The following is a 26,330-nucleotide window of genomic DNA, read 5'->3' on the forward strand; positions in this document are numbered from 1 at the left end:
ACCGGCATTGAGGTTGCCTTGTGAAACCTCACTTGAAGAAAGAAGAAAAGCTTTCTGTCAGGAATCCCTTCCCCTGTACGTGGCTGCCTCGGCGTAGCCTGGGGTTTATTGCTGCATCTAGAGTGTTCTGTAAGCCTATCGGTTTTGGAAGTCGGTCAGTCTCCTGGGAACATGTATTTGAGCAAAGAGTGATTTTTTTTTTTTTTTCCCTTCGAAACATGAATGATGGCCAAGGCTGGTTCCCCCCCACCCCCCTTTTTTTTCCTGGAGGTATATTTGTGACCTTTTGCATTTTAGTCTGTAGTAGGTGGTCAGGACATTTTTTCCCCCCATTTTCGTTTTTTCCTTTTAGATATAACGATTTCTCAGTGTTGGAACAGGGGTTTGGAGGAGAGGAAATCTCTATAGGCATTTTCTTACGTTTGTGAGACCTGCTGGGAGCAGGGGGTGGGTATGAAGTTTACTTACAAGCATTCACATAGTCAATATTATTTAAAGTTTATTTATTTTTGAGGAGAGAGAGAGAGGAGACAGAGAATCCCAAGCAGGCTCTGTGCTGTCAGCACAGAGCCCAATGTGGGGCTCAAACTCATAAATGATGAGATAATGCCCTGAGCTGAAATTAAGAGTCCATTGCTTACAACTGAGCCACCCAGATGCCCCTCATATAGTAAATTTTATTTTTATTTTTATTTTTTTTTCACATAGTAAATTTTAAAAAAATATTTATTTTGAGAGAGCGAGTGAGCAAAAGAGGTGCAGAGAGAGGGAGAGAGAGAGAGAATCCCAAGCAGGTTCTGTGCTGTCAGGGCAGAGCGTAATACGGGGCTCAAGCCCATGAGCCGCAAGATCATTACCCGAACTGAAACCAAGAGTTGGACGCAAAACCGACTGGGCCACCTGGGTGCCCCTCACATAGTAAATTTTTACCTTGAGCTCTGGGCTGGATGCTAGAGATGTGGCAGTGAACAAGGCACGGTCCTGGAATTTAGGGTCTGGGGAGGAAAACAGACAGATGTTAAACAAGTACGGGTGCACACTAGCCCCGTTGTGGTGGACACGATGGAGGGAAATACAAGATGCTCTGGGACTGTTCCACTGAGCACTTAACCTGTCCTGGGAGAGGGGGTGTCAAGGAAGACTTCCCTGAGGAGGCAGCACTAGGACTCCAGAGGCTGAGAAGAGATGCCTCTGAGCATTCCAGGCTGAGGGAACAGCAAATGGGAAGCTTTGAGACAACAATGAACTTGGTGCAGTCGGGTCACACAGAGATGGCCCTTGGGGCCAGCAGGTCTGGTCACTGAGAGCTGCTCAAGGTTATGACCAAAAAATGGCAGGGAGGAGACACAGGAGCAGCTCTGGAAATACAATGTGAGCCGTGTATGGAATTTAACATTGTCTAGTAGCCACATTAAAAAAAGTGAAAACAGGGGTGCCTGGGTAAATCAATCTATTAAGTGTGCGATTCTTGATACTGGCTCAAGATGTGATCTCAAGGTTGTGAGATCGAGCCCCGAGGCGGGCTCTACGCTGAATGGGATTCCTGCTTGCGATTCTCTCTCCCTCTCTCTCTCTGCCCCTCACGTGCTTGCACTCTTTCTCTCAAAATAAATAAATTAAAAAAAAAATTAAAAAGTAAAAATGAGGGGTGCCTGGGTGGCTCAGTCGGTTAAGCGTCCGACTTCAGCTCAGGTCACGATCTCACGGTCTGTGAGTTCGAGCCCTGCATCAGGCTCTGGGCTGATGGCTCAGAGCCTGGAGCCTGCTTCCGGTACTGTGTCTCCCTCTCTCTCTGCCCTTCCCCGGCTCATGCTCTGTCTCTCTCTGTCTCAAAAATAAATAAACGTTAAAAAAAATTAAAAAAAAAATAAAAAGTAAAAATGAGAACAAATGTGAAATTAATTTTAATAATGTATCTTATTTAGTCCACTTGTCAACTGGGTGGCTCAATCGGTTAAGCATCCAACTTTGACTCAGGTCATGACCTTGCAATTTGTGGATTCGAGCCTCACGTGGGGGGCTCTGTGCTGACAGCTCTGAGCCTGGAGCCTCCTTTGGATTCTGTGTGTGTGTGTCTCTCTCTCTCTGCCCCTCCCCTGCTTGCACTCTGTCTCTGTCTCTGTCTCTGTCTCTCTCAAAAATAAATAAGCATTAAAAAAATATTTACCCTAATATATCCTTAATATTATCATTTTACTATATAATCAATATAAAGAAAGCTATTATTATTTACTATATAATCAATATAAAGAAAGCTATTATTATTGAGAAAGAAATCAATATAAAGAAAGACTATTTTGCATTGTGTGTGTGTGTGTGTGTGTGTGTGTGTGTGTGTGTGGTGTGTTTGAAATCTGGTGTGTTGTTTTACACTCCCAGCACATCTCAGTCTGGACTGGCCACATTTATAGTGCTCTGTGGCCACATGTGGCTCAGGGCTCTCCCCTTGGACAATGCAGGTCTAGAGGTTGTTACTCAAGGAAGACTTGAGAAACTTTTCTCCTAAATCAGGTTGTTGGTATAGGACTGTACTATTTGTACAGTTCTAGAAATGTCTCTCATTCCTCTTAAGCCTGCTCCACAGAGGCATAGTGCCACGTCCTAGAGGACCCACGCTGTTTCTCATCAGCCACGTAGCATTCCGCTCCTAAACTGACAGCTGTTATAGGCATGAAATGGTGGCCTTGCAGAGAGCCCAGAATCGATGATAGGAAAATGAGACTGTTGCCTCGATATGAGCTGTTTCCTTCCCCTTGCAAAAACAAACAAACAAACAAACAAACAAACAAACAAAAAACCCCTGAAACATTTCTTCTAGTGTTCAAGCCTCTACTTTGCAGTTATTTGAGAGCGGCTCCCGCCTGATTGTCCGTTCCGGTCTCCTAGGTTCTCCCAGGGGAGATGGTGTGGCTGCTGCAGCAGTGTTAGGGTTGAACCTCATTCATCTCGTTTGAGTGTATTATTTTCCCTTTTCCTTAAGTGTTCCAGGGCGCTACGAGTACTTTTCTTAGAGTGGGACGCTTATTCTTGTCGCAGAGTGGTATGTTGGAGGGGCAAATGATCCTGCACCAGAGCACAGATGGCACGGTTAGATGGGTGGCAGTCAGTGCCACTGTTAGGTACAGGGTGGGCACTTTCACACTGCTGTCAGGCCAGCACGGCACACATTTCTCAGATGATGTCTGTGCCTACCCTCCTTCCCTTTCTCCCTTCCTCCCTTCCTCCCTGCTTCCCTTAATTAATTAGTGTTTATGCATACATTACATACATTCACTTTCGTGGAGGGGGGCATTCCAGTCAAGGCTGAATTCACCTTGAACATGCCCCTCCCACATTCCTGAAACCCCACTGTGTGGATAGACTGCTTCTGTATACGTTTTTAAAGATTCACAGAACACATTAAGAGAAATCAAAGGGTACAACTTTTCTAGGATGAAGTCAGTTTTGCACATGTGGTTGTTATATGTATTTGTGCCGGTGTTTGCACGTACAGTGACTTCACACAAGGTTGACAATCATGAGTTATATCCTGGGGAAGCGATTTGGAATGTGCGTACTTATGGGGCAGGTGTCATATTTTGCCTGTCTGTATTGTTTTCAGGTTTTCATAGTAAGCATGCTGTTGTTATTTTTTATTTTTTAAGTTAATATTATTTATTGTGAAGGCAATATTACATAGTATACATGGGACTTTTAAAAACTTTTTATTATGGGAGGTTTCAAACATAAATGAAATAGGCAGAATAGTATAATTAAGTATCTTGTACTTGTTACCCACTTTTAAGAAGGATCAGCATGTCAGATTGCCTTTTGCCTCCAGACCCCACTTTTTGGGGGAATATTTGAAAGCAAATAATAGATAACATGTCATTTCATTTGTAAATACTTCCTGTATACATGTCTAAGTGATGTGGAAATTAAGAAAAAAATATATCCACTATGCAGATAATGGAAATTAAAAAATAAAACCTGTGTTTCATAATCTTACTCTTGAAGCACAACTTACAGTTTTTCTCTGCTTAATTTATTTCTTTGTCCCTTTACATATTTATTTTTATGGGATTTTAATAATAGGGTGCATTCTATAACATCATGTTCTTTTTTTTTTTTTTTTTTTCTTAAGTTTATTTATTTTGGGAGCGCCTAGGTGGCTCAGTTGGTTAAGCGCTGACTTCGGTTCAGGTCATGATCTCACGGTTCATGAGTTCCAGCCCCGCATTGGGCTCTCTGCTGTCAGGACGGAGTCCGCTTTGGATTGACTTAATTTTGAGAGAGAGTGAGAGCAAGCCAGAGAGAGAGAGAGGCAGAGAGAGAGGGAGAAAGAGAATCCCAAGCAGCCTCTGCACTGTCAGCACGGAGCCTGATGAGGGGTTGGAACTCAATGAATCGTAAGATTATGACCTGAGCTGAAACCAGGAGTTGGACACTTAAGCGACTGAACCCCCCATCATGTTCTTTCTTTGACTTAACATATGTAGTATGAATAATTTTCCAGGTTCTTGTACACTCTCGATCATCATTAATCCATATCTTCATTGTGGCATATTTCACTCATCTGAAATTATAATTTTTATTTATTTCATTATATTTTAAAGTTTTATTTATTTTGAGAGTGAGAGAGACATAGGGTGGAGGGGCAGAGAGAGAGAGAGAGACATAGAGACAGAGAGAATCCCAAGCAAGCTTTCTGCTGTCAGCACAGAGCCTGATGTGGGAGTTGAACCCACGAACTGTCAGATCATAACCTGAGCTGAAACCAAGAGTCAGACACTTAACTGACTGAACCACCCAGGCACCCAGAAATTGTAATTTTTAAAAAGCAGTTTTTTAAAAAGGAGATTTTTTAATTGTGAAGTGATTACCTCAAGTTTAGTTAACATACATCATCTCAGATACAGAAAGAAAAAAGAAAACATGTTTTTCTCCTTTTGATGAGAACTTTTAAGATTTACTGTCCTAGTAACTTTCAAATAGATCAGTATCAAGTATAGTCACCATGTTGTACATTACATCCCCAGTCCTTACTTATCTTGTAACTGGAAGTTTATAACTGCTGCATTTTTAAAAGCAGAATCTTAACCGTAAAAGTTCTCTTCTGGCCAGGCTCCTACATTTTGTATTTAAAGACCATTGAAAAGGAGGTTTGTTCACTGGAAGCCTGCCCCTGCCATGTTTATAAACATGGTTTTGATCCCGTGCCACAGGGAGAGGTGGTGTGGCTGCTGAGGTTCCTTGAGGGCACGGAGAATGGATGAGCTGTTAGGGTGGCTCCGATCTAGGAATCTAGGAATTGCCGTTCGTGGGTGTGAGGACTCTCCTTCCCGTTGGGGATGAGGAGCTCTGATGACAAAGCAGCAGTAACTCATGGATTGACAGTTTATTCTAAAGACTTTACTTCCCCATATCTGTATTTATTGCCCCTGAATCACTTAAAAAATTAAAGCATATGCTACAGCTTGACACATGGTGAGGTTTACCAAGACAGATGTATTCTGTGTTAAAAGGACCCTCAGTTGGTTCAAGAAAGACTCTGGCTCTAATGTACCTTACTCAGTGGATGGCTGTGATGAATAGCTCGTTCTGAAAAGTACATGCCGTGCGCTTTTTTTTTTTTTTTTTTTTGGTAAGTAAAGGAAAATGTCTGTTCCTGCATGGGCTTTGGCTTTTGGCATGAATCAAAAGAAATAAAGATGATCATGATCGATGGATCTGTCGTGTACCGAAATGAGGATGCGTGTGCCTAATGCCTCCTCTCTCTTTCCTCTGGTGGGGGAGCTGTCACTCTTCCTACTGTCTAAGGACGGATTCTCCATCCATGCTTCGGAGCCCATTTTTCCTGCCTTCTCAGGAATCCTTCCTTATTTTCCTGCTGCCTCTCTTGAGTGTTCTCTGTCTTTGCAAGGTCATCTTCATCTGTTTGACTGTTAACTGTTCCCTATCATTCCGTCTTCTGTGATCACATTCCCACCCATACCTCTTCTTTATGCATAACCACCACGTGCAGATGACCCATAGGTTTGAATCTCCAACTCAGATCTCTCCTCTGAGCTCCCTATTTATGTACCTGCCCACTTTCCTGCTGTCTCCTTGTGGATATGCCAGAAACATGTCCAAATCTGACCTCATCGCCACTTCCCCAGACTTGATCCCCTTCCATTGTTCCATATTTCAATATGTAGACCCACCATTTGTCCAGTTAGGTGACCTAGAAGCTTATGAGTCATCTTTGATACCTCTATCCTCCTTGCCCACTTACTTTGCTAATCTGTTTTCAGGTTCTCTTGGTTTTTACCTTTGCAAGTCTGCAAGTCTGCCTACCTCTTTTGTCTCCACCTCTGCTGTTTTCCTTTGGCCTCCTTACTTCTGTCCTTCTTCCAGTTTGTGTGCAGACAGAATGATTTTTGAAATCACAAAGCTGATCTTGTCACACCTTGATGAAAAACCCTTAAGTAACTTGCTGCTGCTCTTAAGGTAGAGAAGAACTTTTCAACATGGCGGACCCACAAGGCACTGCAGTGTATGGCCACCATCTGGATCTTCTACCCCATTTGGGTCACAATTCCATCTCTGTTTAGTTTCCTAAATTCATCCAGCTCATTGTGCCACAAGGCCTTTGCACCTGGTGTTTCCTCTGCCTGAAATGGTCTTCCTCTTCACTCCACCCCACCCTTCAACACGCTAATTGTATGCTTGAAACTTCAGAGCACAGTTGAGTTGTCAGTTCCTCAGGAAACTTCCTGATGCACTGATGAGGCCAGCTATCCAGTGCTCATGGGACACTGATGTCTTGCATGGAATCTGCTAATACAGTTGCAACTTTATATTTCTCTGCTAGATTATTTATTTGTTTCTCTCAACTGACTTGTGAGGTTCCTAAATGCAGAGACTTAGTCTATTTTCATTCTTCATTATAACCCAGCTTCTAGCACAGTGTCAGGCAGATAGTGGATGCCCAGAAAATGCTTCTTGAGTGAATGAACAAGAAAGAAAGAGAGAAAATAAAAATTAACAAATTGGCTTCGTAAAATGAAGCTAATTTCATTTCTAAAGGAGTTAATGGAACCCCCAGTAGACCAAAACTTTTACTTCGAGATCGTTGAGGGACTCCCAGCAGCAGCATACAGAAGAGTCTCAAGGCCAAAGTAGACTCTTCCTTGCACCCTGTGTTCTGGGAAGAGCCTGCCAAATCATCAGTGATGGGGGCCGAGGAGAGGTGGGGTGAAGCAGAGTCAACATTGTCACCCCAATAAGAATTCCAGTGTTTATGATCTGATGCTAGCTTGCTAGAAAAGACTTTCTCTTGTTAGGCTCTGGCTAAGTTTGGAAGCCAAAGAGACATCATAACAGTAAATCCTGGAAGCCTCTGGCTTCCTTTACTGCAAAGGGAATGTGAAAGAGTGTTCTCTTTAAATCTGGGGTACACTCCATCCTGTGTGTGTCTGAGTTACAGGGAGGCGGGGAATGGAAAGGAGACTATTTACTCTCTGCCCTTCTGGAATTTCCTCCTGTTCCGTTCCTCTGTGCACCAGTGTTTCACAGCTATGTGTAGAATGAACACTGACCTGTTAATGAATGCCCTGCTTATTTTCACTTTCTTTTGATGGGCCTATGGGATTGGGGGGCAGGAGGAGACAGGAAGAAGGTTGTTTGTTCCACTGAGCAGCTCTGTTAAGGCCAAATCAATCACATCTTCATCGGGCTTCCGAGATGCTTGACCTGAGAGTACTTAGCCTTCCTTAAAGGTATCCTACTTTTGTGTCTGGTTTTATTTTTCTCAAATTTCCAGGTAAATCCTTACATTTGTATTCAGTGTTAGGAGGAAAACAAAAAAACAAGATTCTTCCTTTTAAAAGATAATGTGTGTACGTGCACATAAGTTTTGGTGGTGTGGGAGCAGGAGGGAGCAGTGATGACAGAAGATTCTAAAGTAGAACGCTCCTTCATACACTGCAGTGAAACTGTCCAGGCAGGAGTTCTGGATTTCATAACTGAATCGCATTAATAGTGGCACATTTTGGCAGTTCTGGTTTACATAGTTTTTTCTTTTGTTGGAAAAAGGAAGGCAACTTCCATGCCCTATTTACCTATACTTATTGGTACCATATGCAAAAAGCATATTAACAAGTCCAAGTCAAGAAAGGGAAAAAGTCACTCTTAGAAAAATATTACTCATCTTTATTGCACATAACTGCTCTTCCCAGTAGGAAATTATTAACCTGAAGCCACTTGCAAATCTGAGGCTTTGAAGTAAAGGAAAAATAAAAGTTGGAGTTACTCCTGAAGCAGCTTGTTTGTACATTCCCTACCTTTTTGTATTTCAAACTGCACATGTGATATTGAATTCTTATAAGAATTTTAGTTGGTTTCATTCACTGTTTGTGCCTGAGGTATGCTGGCTTGAAAATAAAAACTGTTCTGGAAAGTGTCAGGCATACGTGAAAGTGGAAAGAACAGCCCGTGGACCCCTGTGAGCCTGTCAGTCAGCTCCACAGCCGCCTACCGACAGCCATCCCTGTTTCATCTTACTCCTTACCCCAGTCCCCGCTGGGTTGTTTTTCCTTAAACCCCAGGTGTGTTTCATCCGTAAGTATTTTACTTTGTAGTTCTAAAAGATAAGGGCTCCCGTAACCACAATGCCAATTTCATACCTAAAAAGCATACTGATAGTTATTGAAATATCATCAGATATCTAGCCCGGCTTTATGTTTCCCCAGTTGTCTTACAAAGTTTCTTTGCTACCATGGGTTTGTTTGAATCGGGATACAAGTAATGCTGATAGGTCTCTTCAGTCCCTTTTAACCAATATGTTCTCCTTCCTCTTTTTACCCCTCAGAGTTGATTGTTGAAGACAATTTTAAGGATTGTGCTGTTTATGTTCCTGAAGTGTGTTTTGACATGTTCCTCTGTCCCCCTGTGTCTCCTGTAAACTCATAGGCAGATCAAAATGCTTGATCTGGTTGGGTTCTTCTTTTTCCTTTCTGATGAGGTGGTGGTGCCCAATGTCTGCTGGTCTCCATTGGCATGCTAGCTTGCCCAGTGTTCTCCTGGCATGGTCCTTGAGAGTTTGCAAGTTCTCGTCCCCTAGATTCTAATGTCCGGCTCTCCTGCGGTCTGTTGACCTTCATAACACAGCATTATGTGGTATGGATAGCCAGTTAGTACTTAGAACGGAACAGAAGGGCACAGTCCCATAACCGAAGAAGTACATTTGCTGATTGCTGAAGTTATTAGCACGCGCTAACTGGGACCTTGGCTTTCTCAGAGAACTGAAGTCTCCTGCCAGCGGAATATTTTCATTATATATGTTCCATTTGGCCGTAACTGAATCAGACTTCCTCCGGCCATGCTCTCAGTTGGCGCTTTTTGCAGTGCCTGCCCATCCTCTTGCCCAAAGCTTTCATTCCAAGGGTCTGGGGGCCCCATGTGCTTGGTGGGAGTCATGGGTCTTTCCTAACACGAGCTAGGGAGGAGGCCAGGGTAGAGTCTTCGTTAACCACTGTGTTCCCAGAAGGTGTTGCCATGGCCTTGGCCCAACCCATCATCTGCTCCGGCCCAGAATATTGTACTGACTTCCTACCAGGTCTCATGTGCTTCTGCCCTTGCTCCTCCCGTGGCCTGAGTGATAGCACTACAGCACCAGTCACGTCCCTTCCTTGCTCACGATCCCCTAATGGCTCCCAATCTCACACGGAGTAAACTCCAGAGACCTTGCAAGAGCTCCAAGGGTCTCCTTGTGGCCTCTGGTTACCTACCTACTGCCCTCATGTCCTGCTCTTGTCTTCCCTCGGCCATTCCAGGCATACCAGCCTCCTTGCCATTCCTCACACATGCCAGGCATGCTCCCACGTGGGGCCTCTGCACTTCCTTTTCTCTCCACCTAGAAGATTCTTCCCCGGATACCTACGTGGCCTCCCCTGCCCCATCCTTCTTTTGGTCTCTGCTTAGTTGTTGCCTTCCCAGGGACACTTCCTCACGACTGCAGGGCCTCCTCCCGCCTCCAGCGCTCACCACCCGCTTTCCTCACTGGTGTTTCTCCTGCACTTGCCACCTTCTAACAGATTATGCAATTTTCTTAAAAAACAAAAAACAAAAAGCCTGCTTATTGTGCCTCCCAACTAGAATAGAAACAGCCAGGCACGGTGTTTTTGTCTGTTTTGTTTCTGTTTAATCTCAGGGACGAGACTAGGAGGTGCTCGCTCCACGTCCGTGAACTGCGTGACCACAGGTGGAGGGGGCCTGACGAGGTGCGCTTCCTAGGCGAAATCACTGTACCGTACCCGTTCTTCCATCAGTTTCCTGGTTTTTGAGCAGCGCCTCACAAGGCAGCAGGACGACATGCTGCAGGAGAAAGGCCCTTTGTGGAGTCGTCAGTGTGGCTGTAGTGAAACCCGAGGGCCCCGGAGACCAAGTGGCTAATGCTGCTATTTATAGCTGGGATTCCAGTATATGTTTTCCAGCCACACTTACTCCTTTCAGCCTCCCCGGTATGCTCAGGTCTGTCACTCAATTAACTAATGGTTTCTTTAGTCCCATTATGCATTGTAGGGCTCCCCTGGCTCAGGTATTTTTTTCAAAGAGAATAATGGGGAGTTCTGTTCTCAGAGGCTTAATTTTTTAATAGCCGTGCCAATTTAAAAAAGCCCTTTTCCAACTTTTTTATTATGAAAATTTCAAACCTACAGGAGAATGGAAAGAGTAATACAGCGCACACCCAGAGGCCCTCCACCTAGACCTTGCTAGCACGCTGCTGCCTTTGTTTTGCCGACACGTGTGAGCTTGTGGGTGTGTGCATTCTTTTTCCTGACCATTTGAAGGTAAACTGCAGATGCCATGGCACCTCATTCCTAAAAACTTCAGCGTATTCTCCTATAAAACCATCTGAGAATACTTGCATAATTTGCATCTCCCGAGAATGACATTCACGTTGAACCTCGGAAAATTAGCAGTCGTTTCATACATCATTTAATATCTAGTCTGGATGTAAATTTCTCCAGTTGCCCCAGGAATACTTTTCAAGCCGATGTTTGGTAAAACATTGCATGGCGTTTGGTGGTTATATTTCTTTAAATCTAGAAGAGTCTCCTTGCCTTTTTTTTTTTTTTTTTGTAAGTTTTTAAAGATTTTAGTTATTTTGAGAGACAGTGCATGGACCGGGGTGGGGCAGAGAGAGAGGGAGAGAGAGAGAATCCCAGGCTCCTCTGCGCTGTTAGCACAGAGCCCCACACGGGTCTCAATCCCATGAACCATGAGATCATGACCTGAGCCAAAATCAAGAGTTGGGTGCTTAACTGACTGAGCCACCTAGGTGTCCTTTTGCCCCTCTTTTTAGAAAAGAAGCAGTGTAATGACATTGTCTTTTTGAAGAGTCCAGGATATTATATATGTGTCCCATATTCTGGATTTGTCTGATTGCTTCCTCGTGGTATTGTGAATTTGTTTCTCTGTCCCTATATTTCCTGCAAATTGGGAAGGAGATTTAGTGGGTTAGTTGGATTCAGGCTAAATGCTTTTAGAAAGAAGACTTGAAAAATGATGTTGCGAGGTGCATGAGTGGCCCAGTCGGTTAGGTGTCTGACTCTTGACTTCAGCTCAGGTCACTATCTCACAGTTGGTGAGTTGGAGCCTCTCGTCAGGCTCTGCGCTGACAGCTTGGGGCCTGCTTGGGATTCTGTCTCCCTCTCTCTCTGCCCCTCCCCTGCTTGGTCTCTATCTCTCTCTCTCAAAATAAATAATAAACTTAAAAAAGTTACCTAAAAAAAGCGATGTTGTGTACCTCATCCTGTGTCACGTCATGAAGTTTGTGTGTCGGGTGGTCTTGCTGTTAGTGATGCTTCATTTGATCACTTGGCTCTGACAGTGATGGCCAGAGGTATCTCCGACTCTGTCTCTCTTTTTAGCGAATAGAACAGTGGAGCATTATCGTCTCCCAAGTTTTGTTGAAGGGGGAAAGACGTCCCTTCCCACTGGCTTTTTTTGAAGATAAAATGTATTTCAGGGCATCGCAAGGTAGCTTCTGAGCCTACTGGTATATAATGACTCTACTGGACATGATGAATGGGTAAACAGAAGAGAAGAGCTAAGTTGGAGCCTTGAGATGAGACCATGTAGAGAAAAAGTCAAGTTACGCCTGTGGCTTCTGTCAGAGGACCATGGCAGTGTGACTGTCAGGAGTTTGAAATCAGCAACAAGAGGCCTGGGCCGCCTCTGCCTTCCCGTTGAGCATTACCATCCCTCCAGAAAGGAGGGGAAGACATGCCCACACTACATTTGTAAAATAATGGCCTTTGAGGCACTAAGAAAGGAATCACGGAACCCTTCTGGAATACTCATCCCAGCACATTTCCAAGGCTGGTGTGCTGAATCCAAAAGGATGGGCATCTTTAGGAAGTGTCCTGGAAACAAGATGAGAAAACAGTTCATCTTCTAAGTAGCTCACCTTAGAAGACTTTTTGGAGTTTGTTGCTGCAACCCAGAAAAGGCTCCAAAAGGTCAAGAGAGGCGCAACTTTGCAGTGAACAAGGTAGACCAAGAGAACTGGGACTCTTCAGCCTAGAAACAGGAAAGTCAACAGGGAGATAATAAAAATGACAGCTTATTAGGAGCCCATGGGGTGCTCCTGTTTTCCAGATGGGGAGACTGGTGCTCATGTTAAGTAATTTGCACAACGCTACAAGCACCACGTAGTAAAAGTGAGATTTGAACCCAGTCTCCCTGGCACACGCCCCTCCTGAACTCTGTGCTCCACTTGGGCCCTGGATCTAGGCATAATAAGTAGGCAGACACCCTTGACTTTTCTTTTAAACAACAATAATAAACGTTTGTTTTCTCCTGGTTTCAGTGGGTCAAGATTTGTGAGTGGCTGAGCTGGGAAATCTGGCCAGGGATCTCTCATGAGGCTGTAGTCCATACATTGGCTGGACCATAGTCATCTGAAAGCAAGACTAGGGCTGGAGGCTTGACTTCCGAGGTGGCTCATTTGCATGGCTGGCAAAGGGTGCTGGTTGTCAATAGGCCTCAGTTCTTTCCTGACTGCTGGACTTTTGAAGAAACTAGTTTTCAGATTACAAGTGTTATTTTATATAAATATTTGGAACTCACCAAGTTCCTGAGTGAAAGTGACCGAAAATAGCAACAGACTCCAAAGGATTTGGAGAGATCCATTTCAGGGAAGAGAGATTAAGGTAAGGGAGAGATGCTTAGGAGAACTTGAAAACCCAAAGGGTAACTGGTTCCCACATTATTATAGTAGATCCTGATTTGATCCAGACTTTTCCTAAGTTCTTAAAGGACTGCGTCTGTATTTTGATTTGGGACAGGCTTTTTTAGTTGGGGGGAGAGGTGGTTTCTAGAAAGTGCTCACAGAGATACTTATTTATGCATACCCTGCCTTGTTCTAGAGGACCAGGGAGATAGCTTATAATAATCTAGTGGCAACTCAGAGATAAAATAAAGTGGCGGTTTGGTGGGCGGTGGGTGGGGAAGGAGGTTGGAGTATGTGGCTCTTTTGTAGTCTGGTTTTGTAAGATGTGGGAAGGCCCTTTGGAAATCCTCATAAACGCTGCTCTCTTGGTAATTACCGAATGGCTCCCGAGCAGTAACTGGGTGGAAGCTGTTCTGTGTGGCCGGGCCTGCTGGTGGGGAGTCGGGGGGCGCTTATGCCGCAGTTTCTAGCCCACGTAGGCTTTGGGGCATCTGCCTCGTGTCAGTTTGTTCCTTTTTTCTGCTGTGGTTCCGCGATTCTTCTTGTTTGCCCACAGGGCTGACTTTGCCTGGTGTCCCAGGGGCTGGGTGACTCCGAGGTGCCTTCCCACCTCGGTTGTAGACCCCCTTTTTGGCTGGTTTATCCTTACGGACTAACCCAGGGCCACGGGACGATTGTGGAGCTGACTCACCTTTATTAAACTTTCATTGCTTAACGTTTTTTCCTCATTTCAAAGTGAGACCTCCTCAGGAGTGAAAATTCAAAACAAGTAATACTTTCTAACACAAATAAGAGAAGAAGCCCCTGCAAATCCTTCATCTAGAGATGTCTCCTGGTGACACTGCCTCAGGGTCTCCTGACCTGTTTCTCTTTTTTTTTGCCACCATTGTCTGTCTATATGGGCAGGGGGGTTGCTGGCTTGTGACTCCTTCCTCCGGATGCCACAATTTCTCTTTGCTCTTCTCATGGTCCTTCGAGTACAAGCAGACAAAGAAGTCATGGAGAAATTAGGTAGCTAACCCAATGATACAAAATGTTTTGAAAAATAGGAGTACAGCCTTTTCCCACCCATCTAATACAACAGTGATGACGATTAGATTAGACCTCTTCCTTCCCATTCTTCTTTCCACGCCCCGAGGCAGATTTGAAGATGCAGGAACATGTTGCCGGGGACACCAGAGTAGGTTAAATGAGGGCTTACAACTTACCCAGTCTTAACGTGGGGTGCATTTGCTTTACTCCATCCCTGTTGCTTTTTGTGTTCAACAGTGGAGAACACGCAGCTGACCCTGAACCTGCAGACGGAGAACAAAGGCGGTGTTGTCTCGGGCGGTGAGCTGACAATTTTCCTGGACGGGCCAACTGTTGATCTGGGAAGCGTGCCTAATGGCAGTGCCGTGACAGACGGTGAGTGCCGCCCTGCTCCCCAGGGTTGTGCCGGGATGGGGCGGGGCAGGCCTGGGTGGGAGTAGGAGGAGGTGCCCGGGGCTTGGTTCTCTACCAGGTACCTGGGTTTGGGTGCCGCTCAGCCAGTCCTGGCCCCCTGATTCCTCTTAAGCAGTTCTTCGCATGATCAAAACTGTGACATGATTTTTTAAGGACAGCTTTCTGATAAAGGACCAAAATAAATGCCAGGTCTTTGTAAGTGTGTTGTACTTTGCTTTGAGAGCAGAGAAAATATCTTTTCATCCCACACGGGCTCTCGAAAATAAGATGTTTTTATTAAATGTTACTTGGGGCCCCTTTTTCTTCCCAATACAGTTAAACTTCCTGGAGGAGCTTGAAGGTGTCTTTTATAAGACAGTATTGGGTGAGAAAGGGGGCTGTGTGTCTTAGAGATTCACACTAGCAAAATAGAGACAGAGGCAGGAAAATTGGAGTATCTCCCACTCTGTCCTGAATGAGGGCAGTTTGTTTCTTTTGATCTACTCTGAAATTAGTCACCTTTGGATCTAGCAGGAAATTATTTCATGAAGTCTGAGGTCTGAGATGGGCTGGGTTTCTCCATAATTTTTCTCGTTAAATGTGATGTAACTGTGGCACTTTCCAGGCCCCAAACAGGCTTTCTGTAGCTTTGAGGGAGTGAGATTTGAATTCTAATGCAAGGGCAGTAGGATGGAATCTCAGTGATTGGATGGGCCTTGACTTGAGAAACCTCCCTGGACTGAGTGGTGCTTTGGGTACTTTTGGTGCATGGAGGAAACATGAATTATTCGCTCATTCTGCACGTATATCTGTAATTGAGCACCTGGTACGTACTAGGTCTTGGACCAGGTGCTAGCCAGATGGTGGGGGCAAAATTCATATGGTCTCTACTCCTAGGAGCTTCTGATTTACTTGGTGGAGGTGGGAATGTTAGACATGAAACAAGGAGGTGCAGAAATAATTGTGTAACTGTAATTGTGACCAAAGCGATGAAGGAAAAGTACTGGGTGATATGAGAGTCCCATACTTTCGGGAAGTCTCACTTCAGCTGGGGACCAGGGAGGGTTTCTTTGAGGAAGCTGAGACCCGCCAGAGCTGAAGAGATTAGACGGGCCGAGGGGGAGGTGTGGGGAGGTGCAGGAGTGGGGTAGCTGAGTGAGAGGTCGAGGGGTCCCTTGTGCAGAGGCTTCAAGGTGGGAGAGAGCTCGGCCTGCAGTGGGAACAGAGGCGGCCAGGTGGAACGTGGAGAGCAGGAAGGAGAGTGGTGGCTGGCGGGGCTGCAAGGGCAGCTCGGCTCAGACCACCCAGCCTCGAAGGCCTTGGTGAGGACTTTGGACCTCGTCCTAAGAAGCAGAAAGCTGTTGAGGGGGTTTTTAGCAAAACGGTGTCATAATTTGATTTGAATTGAATCTGATTTGGCTTTTTAAGAGCTTTCTGGTTGTGATATGGACGAGTGCAGTGCCCTAATTACTTGCTCCCACTTTGCACGGTCAGCATGGGTTCTGCGTCTCGTGTGGTGCAGCTGAAGTTTATTCAGTGCACAAGGCAAGTTGCTTGGAAGTGCTTGAGGTGTTCTTGAAGGTCTTGGAGAAGAAGAGCTGTTTCCCAGGTTTGAGCGCCTCTGTGTGGGGGCCCCAGTCAGATCTCATCTGGCTGTCCCTCTGCCTGTTCGAGCTGGAGGCTGTGGCTTGCTAGGTGTGGTGGATAACCCGAACGCATGGAGTGAACTTTGTTCCTGAGCCACAATCTCAAACAAACCAGGGCTGAGCTTCTCAATGTTTCTGTCTTTTCTTGTGATGGGTCCCCTGTCTAGGATCCCAGCCACCTTCAAGAGAATCCAGCGGGACAGCTGTCGCTCCAGACAACCGACACCAGCCCCCCAGCACAAACTGCTTTGGTGGGAGATCTCGGTAAGACAACCTCCCCTAACCCCCGCCCCCCCCCCCCCCCCCGCCCCGTTTGTGGACAAGGAGGAGCTGGGAAGGTGCTCAGAGCTATTGGAAAACATGTTGGGAGGTGGCGAGGAACAGTTTATGTTAGAAACTGTTGGAAATTTCCAGAGGGCTTATCCCTGACTCAGTGTGTTAAGGAGGTGCTGAGGGGGGAGTACAGAACTCAGGATTCTCAGAATGGTCATGGGTTCCTTGTCAGAGATTGGGACTGGCTAAACTGGTTATTTGGTTAAGAGCCACCAAACAGAGCTTGGCTAGTGTTTTGTGATTCAGGGTCAGCGACCATAGTTATCCTTTTAGGATGTACATGCAAATGTTTAGAGCAATGGTTCTTTGTATGTGAGATTTTCTGTCTGTGCATTTCTGTTTTTGGGGGGTGATCCATGGTTCCCTTTGGGCTATTGATTAAGACCTCCTGAACTGGAAGTCTGAATTATATTATACTTATTATACATATCGAGAGTGACTTAATTTACTGCATGCCTGTCTCATACCTGTATTAATGGTGCAAACTCATTTCCTTGGCAACTGAATTCCCAGACAGGAGAATAGTTTTAGGTATATTAGAGAGGTGGGGAGGAGGGAGTTGGGAACCTGTTTTTATTATTTATCACAGTGTATAAAACCCCCAAACACTTTAAGGAAATTATAAGGAAAAGAATCATATGAGTGCAGTTTGTAAATCGTTATTACCTGCAGAGAGTAGATAAAAAACTAGTAAAAATCTTCTGGAACAAATCCCAGGGATTGGGAATAATGCTTTGAGAAACACAGTATGATTTCAGCCAGTACCCACAGCGTCTCAAATGATCCCTCTTATGACAGCCATCAGCCTCACTGGATGTGGTGGTTTTGAGGGTCTGTACAGTTTCGGTGCCAGGCAGGTGTCAGGAGCAAGAGAGGGTCAGATGTTTAGATCTTTTGTCTGTGGCGTCACTACAAGCCAGGGTGCCATTTTCCTGTTCTCTTTTCTCCAAGCCTCTGCAAAGGTGTTACCTCCCACCCTGGAGACCATTCACTTTTTCTCGACTCACTAGATGAGTTATAAGTTGGGATAAACAGGCAAGTGTCACAGGGTAAAGACCAGTGATATAATTGGCAAATTTTGTGTCAACAGAGGCCTGAGGAGCACCCAGAACTAGAGAGAACAGAATCTCTTTGGTAGTGAGCAGCTGGCGGAGAAGAACACCTCAGCACATCACCCGCTGAGAGCGATGCCTTCTTAGCTTTGGCACTAGGAGCTGCCATCTTGGTCTTTCAGCTGACTCGGAAAGTTTGTGTCATATGTGACTGATGTCACTTATTTGGGGGCTGGAAGGCAGAGTCTGGCTCTTAGTAACTTTGGAATTAAGTTCTTGACCTATTTATTGCTCTCTGAAGTTCTCTAGTTAATCTTGAAATTCACATGTCCTAGTAGCCCTTCTTTGTCATTGTTAGTGCTGAGGATTACTGTCTTTTAAGGCAGCAAGCAGACTTCCAACAGAAAATTGGATGCATTTTTGCCCATCACACATGATAGACATTCTATTCTGGTTAATTATTGGTGGGCAGAGTGCCTTCCAAGTAGCTGGGGCCGTGTGGGCATCCACATTGGCCTGCTAAGCTCCTGTAGCCTTTTCTACACATGGCCTCTGAGTTTTCACAGGCCTCTGCCTTCTAAGTATTTATTCTGTGTTCACATGGAGCCTGCTGCCGTTCAATAGCAAACACTTGTGAAAGGATCATCTGAAGGCAGTGTCTTCTGTGTCCCTGAGAACTCCTTTCCCCCGTTGCTGCCGCACTTCAGGAGATGGTGTGCACGAGCAATGGTAGCGGGGTAGTTGACTGGACAAGGGTGCGGGGCTTTGAAATCAGAAAATACAGATTGAATCCTGGCCTCTCATTTACTTGCTGTGTGATATCGGACGAGCCGCTAAACCTCTCAGCACCTCAGTTTTTTTCACATGTGAAATGGGGATATCGCCTGCCTCAGAAGGTCATTGTAGGAAATAACGGAGATGGGCTATGTCAGTGTGAGGGCTTGCCTATGGGGCGTGCTCAGGGAGAGTGGTGGGAGGTTCCTTTGCTCTGGAGAGTCTGTTGTATGCCCCTCCTGACCCCCAAAGCTGGGAAGTGTGGCATGGCTGATTATTTTTGCATCAAGGACTGTAGTTAGGAGGGTGATGAATGAAACCTTCAGGATTCAAGGACAATCCTCCGCTGTCCTTGGTTTCCTGGGGCAGGGAGGATGGGCTTCTCCCTGCTGCCTCTGGACTAAATGTTTAGCCTTTGCTGTCTGATGGGTAGGTTTTTCCTGGACTTAGGGGCCACTCACCATGATCAAGGATGCTCTGATGTGCCCAGAAAGGTTAAGACTGCAGTGTCAAACAGCTGTTTCCTCTCCTTTCTCCTACTTTATTAAGGTTTAGAACCAGAACCATGTAAGGGTTTTACTTAGAGGTTCATCTACCCAAGTTCATCCAGCAAAGGGACCATTTGCTTGCCAAGCATGACCTCCAAGCTCTTTGAGTGGGATTTATCCACTCTTTAAGAATAATTGGGTGAAACATCTCTAGTTATTTTACCATCTGGTCTGCCACATGGCAGCCAGCATGGGATTGCCACCAACGACCCATGTGGCATAACTTGATTTATAGACACACCATATTAGTGTGCAGCGCGTGGGTCTGGTTGAATAAAGAATGCATTAATGTCATAAATTGTGTGTAGTCTTAGAATGAAATATTATCCCATAGTAAAAATGGGGTGAAAGATAGTTGCTTCAATATGGGGGAATCTCAGAAACATAGTGTTGAACAAGAGGAGCAGGCCACTGGGGGGCAAAATATAGTATGATGTAATTTATATAAAGTTAAAAAATGTCAAACTAAACCACATATATTTTTTAATGGATACCTCCATGGGGAGTAAAGCAATAAAAAAATGAAAAGGAATAATTAGCCCTGAATTCAGTAGAATGGTTATCGTTGTAGGGGCGGAGATGGGTAAAGTAAGGAAACTTGGAAACTTCATGGCACTGTGAATGTGGGGGGTGGGTCCTCGAGTGTTCATCTTCCTTTTCTTCTTAGAACCAAACATATATTTAATATATTCCTTTGTTTACCTGGCATATTTCACAATAAAAAAGTAAAAAGCAGCCTCTGTCACCCTGAGAAAACTGACCAGCGATGGTATTAGGTTGGAGAAACTGTTGTTTGCTGTTGAGGCAGACAGATTTCAGAATTTAGGATTTCTCCAGGCTCAGTAATGACCACTTACTTCTTCCGTGCAGTCTGGCTTTGTAACATTGGCCAATGATTCTAAGTCAGTGATCCACATTGGCCTCAGAGGTTATGCTCCTGTCCTGTTCCAACTCTCCCCCAGGCTTGAGAGCTGAGTTTGGGAGTTGGGGGAGTGGGTTCCAGATGAAGGCTGGCCACTGCCAGGTAACGTGTCAGAACGGCACTAATCTTGGTGGGCTGAGAGGGCTGGTCTAACACTCCTCGGCGTTTGACTGGAGTGGGGGTGATTACGTGGCTTACCCCGGATTCTGTCAGCGTGCCATGCTGCGCTGCATCCTCAGCCAGTGTTCCTCATTCCAGTCCGACAGTGGCGAGCGCCTGGTGTGCAAAGGAGCCCCCTGGGAGAGTGTGTGCTGGCTGGCACAGGGAGGGCCTACCACACCCTTTAATAATCCCCCAGCGTTTATTTTATTTTGCTGGAATGAGGGCTGGCTTTGGGAGCCATGCCTAAGTCAATTCAGGTTTTGAAGATGTGAGATGTGCCTGGTGCTGTGCACACATTGCACGCGACACGGCTTCTACTTTCCACGGCAAGGTCACAGTCTTTGTGATATACGTACGGGTTGTGTGGGAAACAAATAAACCATGAGCATCACGGGAAGTTCAGAGAGAGAGGTCCGTGTGTGGAGAGGGAAAGACCGAGGACCGAGTGGAGGGGGCATCTGCAGAGAGACTGTCATCTGTTGTCCGATGGTCCCGTGCAGTGTCTTGGGAACTATGGAAGGGGCGAACAGTGAACCACAGAAGCCAGCAGCGGGGCATACGTGCAGGGAAAGAAGGGGGTCCGCACCGGTAGTGGCAGCTGTCGTCAGAGTCACTGTTCGGTTAGAAATGGGCGTGAGATTCGAGACTGGAGGATAGACAGTCAGGATGTTTGAGTCCCTCCGTACTTGGCTAATGCGTCATCACCTGTGAGTTTTTCCCCGTGCCGCGGTTATATGAAGTCAGGGAGTTGAGGTGCATCCAGCTCCCGGATGACCCGCAGAGTGGTGTGTGAGCAATGCTGCTCCTCTAAGCACAGCCTGAGATTTCCTCCGACTTGGGTACCTAGCCAGGAGCCCCTCTAGATTTGCCACAGTTATGTAGGGAAATGGGGAGACCAAAAGGGAAGAATGCACTGAACTTTTTCATTAATAGGTCTGAAGACCGAAAGAGATCTTGTTGAAGGAGCTGTAAGGGGGCTTCGGCAATTAATTTTCCTTCATTCCGTGTGTACATGTCTGTTTTGTGTAAGAGCATGTGTGATCATGCACGAATGTATATGCATATGTGTGTTTGGCGTGAAGGGATAGAAGCCTTGAATTTGCTTATGTCCATCATCAGCTGTGAGTGTTGGCCAGCGTCGGTCAGAACCTGCATTTTAACGTGCTCCCCTGTGATTCTCTTACGTGCAAAAGTTTCAGAACCTCTTGTGATAGAATTTTAATCCTCCCTCCTTTCCTCTTTCTCTTTTTATCCTGCTTTGATAAAAATATATCAAATTTATGGATTCCCGTGCCTTGGCATTAATGACCTCTGAAGATTTAAAAGAGCTGTAGTCTCAGAGACTTACAAAGCCCCAAGGTCTCTGGTGAGCTCTAAATAGCTCATCAGCTGTGTCTGCAGACAGCCTAGCCCAGAAAGGAAAGAAAAATAAACTCAAGCAGGCGTGCATCTGCTGGGAACGCTGCTGGGAGTCCTGGGAGGACCAGGAGGGTTTGGGAAGCAAAGCTAATGGGGACAGAAGGATGGACAGGATGAGAGTTGAGTCTTTGGGCACTGGGCCATTCTCTCAGTTATCACTGGCCACTGTTAACCTCCCCTTCAGTTGAGATGACTAAAGGCTACTTGATTTGAAACCACGGTTATTTAGAGATGTCACCTTGTCGGCATGAAGCTCAACTGAACACCTTTACAATTTTCATTCAAGCCTCCCGCCCAACAGCTTTTACTTCCAATCCTCAGGATTGCTGAGGAAGCAAAAGGATTAAGCAGAGAAGTTAAGTGTGGGGCACCTGGGTGGTTCAGTTGGTTGAGAGTCCAATTCTTGATTTCGGCTCAGGTCATGATCTCACAGTTTATGAGATTGAGCCCTGCGTCGGGCTCTGCTCTCACAGCATGGAGCCTGCTTGGGGTTCTCTCTGTCTCTCCCTCTCTCTGTTCCTCCCCTGCTCCTACTCTCTCTCTCAAAATAAATAAATAAACATTAAAAAAAAAGAGAAATTAGTGTAATTCATTTATTCCTTCAGTGATAACTAAGACACAGTCCCTGCTTACAAGGGACTCTCTTCTGAGTAGTTGGTTTAGATAGAATAGGATTGAGACTGTGGACAGTAGTCTTACTGCATCGTCAAAGCAAGGCATTGAAAAGTAGTCATGGAGATTAATTACATTCATTTATACATTAATTTATTAATTTTATACCAATTAAAATTATGCACTATACAGTACTATATACTTATCTCTTCATTTTATAGCTAGTTATTGGGCATTTCTTTTCTGTGAGCCTAGAGAGGTGTGGTGTGTGCCAGAAAGCTGGTTGGGAACTTTTCGTGAGCTAGGAGAAAGTAAGGCAGCTATCTGCAATTAAAGGCAGTATTTGTTCCACACACAGGAATGCCAGGCTCTGAGCTATGTTGTGGTGATACAAAGATAGAAAGCCGTGGTCCCTGTCATCAAGGACTGTGGCATCTAGCAGGAGACAGACACATAGGTGATAATTAGGATAGGGCGATGGACCCCACCATGGTGGTGAGTTCACATGCAAGAGGAGGATAGTGGACGGTGTATCCAAATCCACCTGGGGGATTTAGGGGACACCTCCCACGTTGGAGCTGTACTTTGAAAGGAGCTTGCAGACCAGCGACATCAGGGAAAGGGAAGTCATTCCAGGAAGAGAGTGCAGCAGGGCAGAGACAAGGCGGAATAAAGAGAACTTAGCATATCCGAGGAAATGTTAGCTAGTTGGTAATGTCCATAGGTAAGATATTTGGGCTGATAGCTATAGCAAACTATGGTTCACAGGGCAGATCCAGGATGCCACCTGTTTTTTTGTTTTTGTTTTTTTACTTTTTTTTTTAATGTTTATTTTTGAGAGAGACACACACAGTGCGGGTCGGGAGGGGCAGAGAGAGGGGGAGACACAGAATCCAAAGCAGGCTCCAGGCTCGAGCTGTCAGCATAGAGCTCGATGTGGGGCTCAAACTCATGAACCGCAAGACCGTGACCTGAGCCAAAGCCAGACGCTTAAGGAACTGAGGCACCCAGGCGCCCCTATTTTTCTTTTTTTTTAAAGAGCGGTGTGAGGTTCACTGCAAAATTGAGCAGAAGGTACAGAGATTTCGATTTCCCATATGCCCTCAGCCCCCACATACACATGTCTCCCCTACTTTTAACATCCCGAACTAGCACAACACATTAAAAAAAAAATTTATTTTTGAGAGCGAGAGAGAGAGAGTGCGAGCAGGGAAGGGGTAGAAAGAGCGGGAGACACAGAATCTGAAGCAGGCTCCAGGCTCCAGGCTCTGAGCTGTCAGTACAGAGATCATTACCTGAGCTGAAGTCAGACACTTAACCGACTGAGCCACCTGGGTGCCCTTAGTGCGGCACATTTGTTAAACAGTCGATGAACCTACACTGACACATCTTCATCCCCCAAATCCGTGGTTTGCATTACATTTCACCCTCATTGTTGTACATTCTCTGGGTTTTGATGAATTTGTAGGGACGCTTATCCCCCATTATACTGTCATACAGAATAGTTCTACTGCCCTAAAAATCCTCTGTGCTCTACCTGTTCATCTTTCCCTCCCCCTCAACTCCTGCAACCAGTGATTCTTTTATAGTTTCCGAAAGACTCTCTGCCTTTTCTAGAATGTCATATCATTGGAATCATCAAGTATGTAGCTCAGATTGGCTTCTTTCGCTTAGTAGTAATGCATTTAGGTTTCCTCCATGTTATTTTATGGCTTGATAGTGCATTTCTTTTTAGTGCTGAATAGTATTCCATTGGATGTACACAGTTTATTCATCCATTCACCAACTGTAGGACAGGCTTGATTCTGTCCAAGTTTTGACAGTCATGAGTAAGGCTGCTAGAAACATCCGTGTGCAGGTTTTTTTGTAGACGTACTTTCAGCTCTTTGAGGTAAATGCCAAGGAGAGTGATTGCTGGAACATATGGTAAAAGTATGTGTAGTTTTTTTTTGTTTTTTTTTTTAAGTTTATTTACTTTGAGAGAAAGAGAGAGAGAGAGAGAAGAGAGAAAGAGAATGCACGTGAGCCGGGGAGGGGTAGAGAGAGAATCCCAAGCAGGCTCTGCTCTGTCAGCACTGAGCCCAATGCGGAGCTCGAAGTCAGAAACCATGACATCATTGACTTGAGCTGTAATCAAGAGTTGGATGCTTAACCGACTGAGCCACCCAGGCATCCCAAAGTATGTTTAGTTTTGTAAAAAATTACCAGGTTGTCTTCCATAGTAGCTGTACTATTTTATGTTCCCACCAACAATGAATGATAGTTCCTCTTGTTCTGTATCCTCACCAACATTTGGTGTTATCAGTGTTCTAGATTTTGGCCATTCTAATAACTTTGAAGTAGTATCTCATTGCTGTTTTAATTTGCATTTTCCTGATGATAGATGACATGGAGCATGTTTTCATAGCTTTATTTGTCACCTATGTTGTTGTTGTTTGGTGAAGTGTCTTTTCAGTTCCTTGGCCTATTTTTTAGTCGGGTGGTTTCTTTTCTTTTTTTAAAATATTTATTTATTTATTTATTTTGAGAGGGAGAGAGAGAGTGAACAAGAGTAGAGGAGAGGGCCAGAGGGAGATATATAGAGAGAAACCCAAGCAGACCCAATGTCCAACACAGAGCTTAATGTGGGGCTCAGTCTCACAATCGTGAGATCATGACCTGAGTGAAAATCGAGTCAGACGCTTAACCAACAGAGCCACCCAGACGCCCCTGAGCGGTTTCTGATGGTTGAGTTTTGTTTTTTTTTTTAATTTTTTTTTCAACGTTTATTTATTTTTGGGACAGAGAGAGACAGAGCATGAACGGGGGAGGGGCAGAGAGAGAGGGAGACACAGAATCGGAAACAGGCTCCAGGCTCTGAGCCATCAGCCCAGAGCCCGACGCGGGGCTCGAACTCACGGACCGCGAGATCGTGACCTGGCTGAAGTCGGATGCTTAACCGACTGCGCCACCCAGGCGCCCCGCTGATGGTTGAGTTTTAAGAGTTGTTTGTATATTTTGGGTATCAGTTCCTTATCAGATATGTCCTTGGCAAACATTTTCTTTTAGTCTGTGGCTTATCTTTATGGTCTTGATAACCTGTTTTTGTAAATAATATTTTATTTATTTATTTAGTAAGTAATGTTTTATTTGAATACAGCTATACTTGTTCATTTACATATTGTCTATGGCCACTTTTATGCTCCAGTGGCAGAGTTAAGTAGTTGTGACAGAGATTGGATGGTCTGCAAAGCATAAAATATTTGCTGTTTGGCCTTGTATAGGCAGTTTGCTGATCCCTGCTATAGGAGATGGTAAGAAGGTGAGACCAATTCATAAAGGGCCTTTATGCTTTATTGAGGACTTTTTTTTTAAAATAATTTTTTAATGTTTTTTTATTTTTCAGAGAGAGAGAGAGAGAGAGAATGAGTGGGGCAGGGGCAGAGAGAGAGGGAGACATGGAATCCAAAGTAGGCTCCAAGCTCCAAGTGGTCAGCACAGAGCCCGATGTGGGGGCGGGGGACTGGAACTCACAAACCATGAAACATGACCTGAGCCAGAATTGAACGCTTAACCGACTGAACCACCCAGGTGCCCCAAAACTTTAGATTTTTAAATTCTTTGGAGATAGTGAACCACTGAATTTTGAGAAAGGGCATGATGTGCTATTTCTGTAATACATTATTCAGGAAAATATCAAATGGATACATTTGAAGTTGTATCAGTTAAGGTTCATTGCAGGAAATAGAAGTCACTCAAATAGAAGCCACTCGAGGTATCTTGAGCAGAAAGGGATTAAATGTGTGGAATTAAGTGTTTACAGAAGTCTTTGTATGGGCTGGAAGAACAGAAGCATGACCTTCCCCATCCTTGGTTTTAAGGTCACAGCCCTGCATCTGCAATCCACGTGTTGGGAAACTGTTGCTGCCCCTACAGCTGCCTCACACACAGGAAGCTGGTGGCCAGGGTATAAAGACTGGGGGCTGCCAGAGCCCCTGCCAGTCATCAGGACCACAAGAGGAATGGCCTCTGCTTTCTTTCTGCTTTCCAAATCTGCAAGAACTTCTCATTTGTATAATCTGCATTGCTTCCAGAACTTAGCTGCAAGGAAACTTAAGGGTCTTCTGGCCCCTGAGCAAGTAGGCAGAAGCAGGGATACTTGTAGAATAGAGGAGATTGGGGATGTCTGCCACAGTGGAGGTTGAAATTAGAACCAGGGACCAAGAGGAGGACTGTTGTAGGGAACTGGTGAGTAAG

At 45.2% G+C, this 26,330-nt stretch overlaps 1 protein-coding gene across 2 annotated transcripts in view; it reads left to right on the forward strand.

Moving 5' to 3' along the window:
- The window catches only part of WWP2 (WW domain containing E3 ubiquitin protein ligase 2), a 148,251-nt gene that overhangs the window by 49,893 nt on the left and 72,028 nt on the right, over positions 1-26,330 (forward strand). Inside the window, exons 1-3 of one of the 2 annotated variants that reach the window (XM_043599553.1) lie at positions 14,273-14,381; positions 14,471-14,608; positions 16,440-16,536. In XM_043599553.1, coding sequence (XP_043455488.1) covers positions 14,288-14,381; positions 14,471-14,608; positions 16,440-16,536 — 329 coding nt within the window. In that variant the 5' untranslated portion in view covers positions 14,273-14,287. Of the gene's footprint in view, positions 1-14,272; positions 14,382-14,470; positions 14,609-16,439; positions 16,537-26,330 lie in introns of those variants that run through there. The other variant, XM_043599552.1, reaches the window with a different exon arrangement.

The sequence above is a fragment of the Prionailurus bengalensis genome, chromosome E2 (assembly GCF_016509475.1).
Source record: "Prionailurus bengalensis isolate Pbe53 chromosome E2, Fcat_Pben_1.1_paternal_pri, whole genome shotgun sequence".
Taxonomy (NCBI): Eukaryota; Metazoa; Chordata; class Mammalia; order Carnivora; family Felidae; genus Prionailurus; species Prionailurus bengalensis.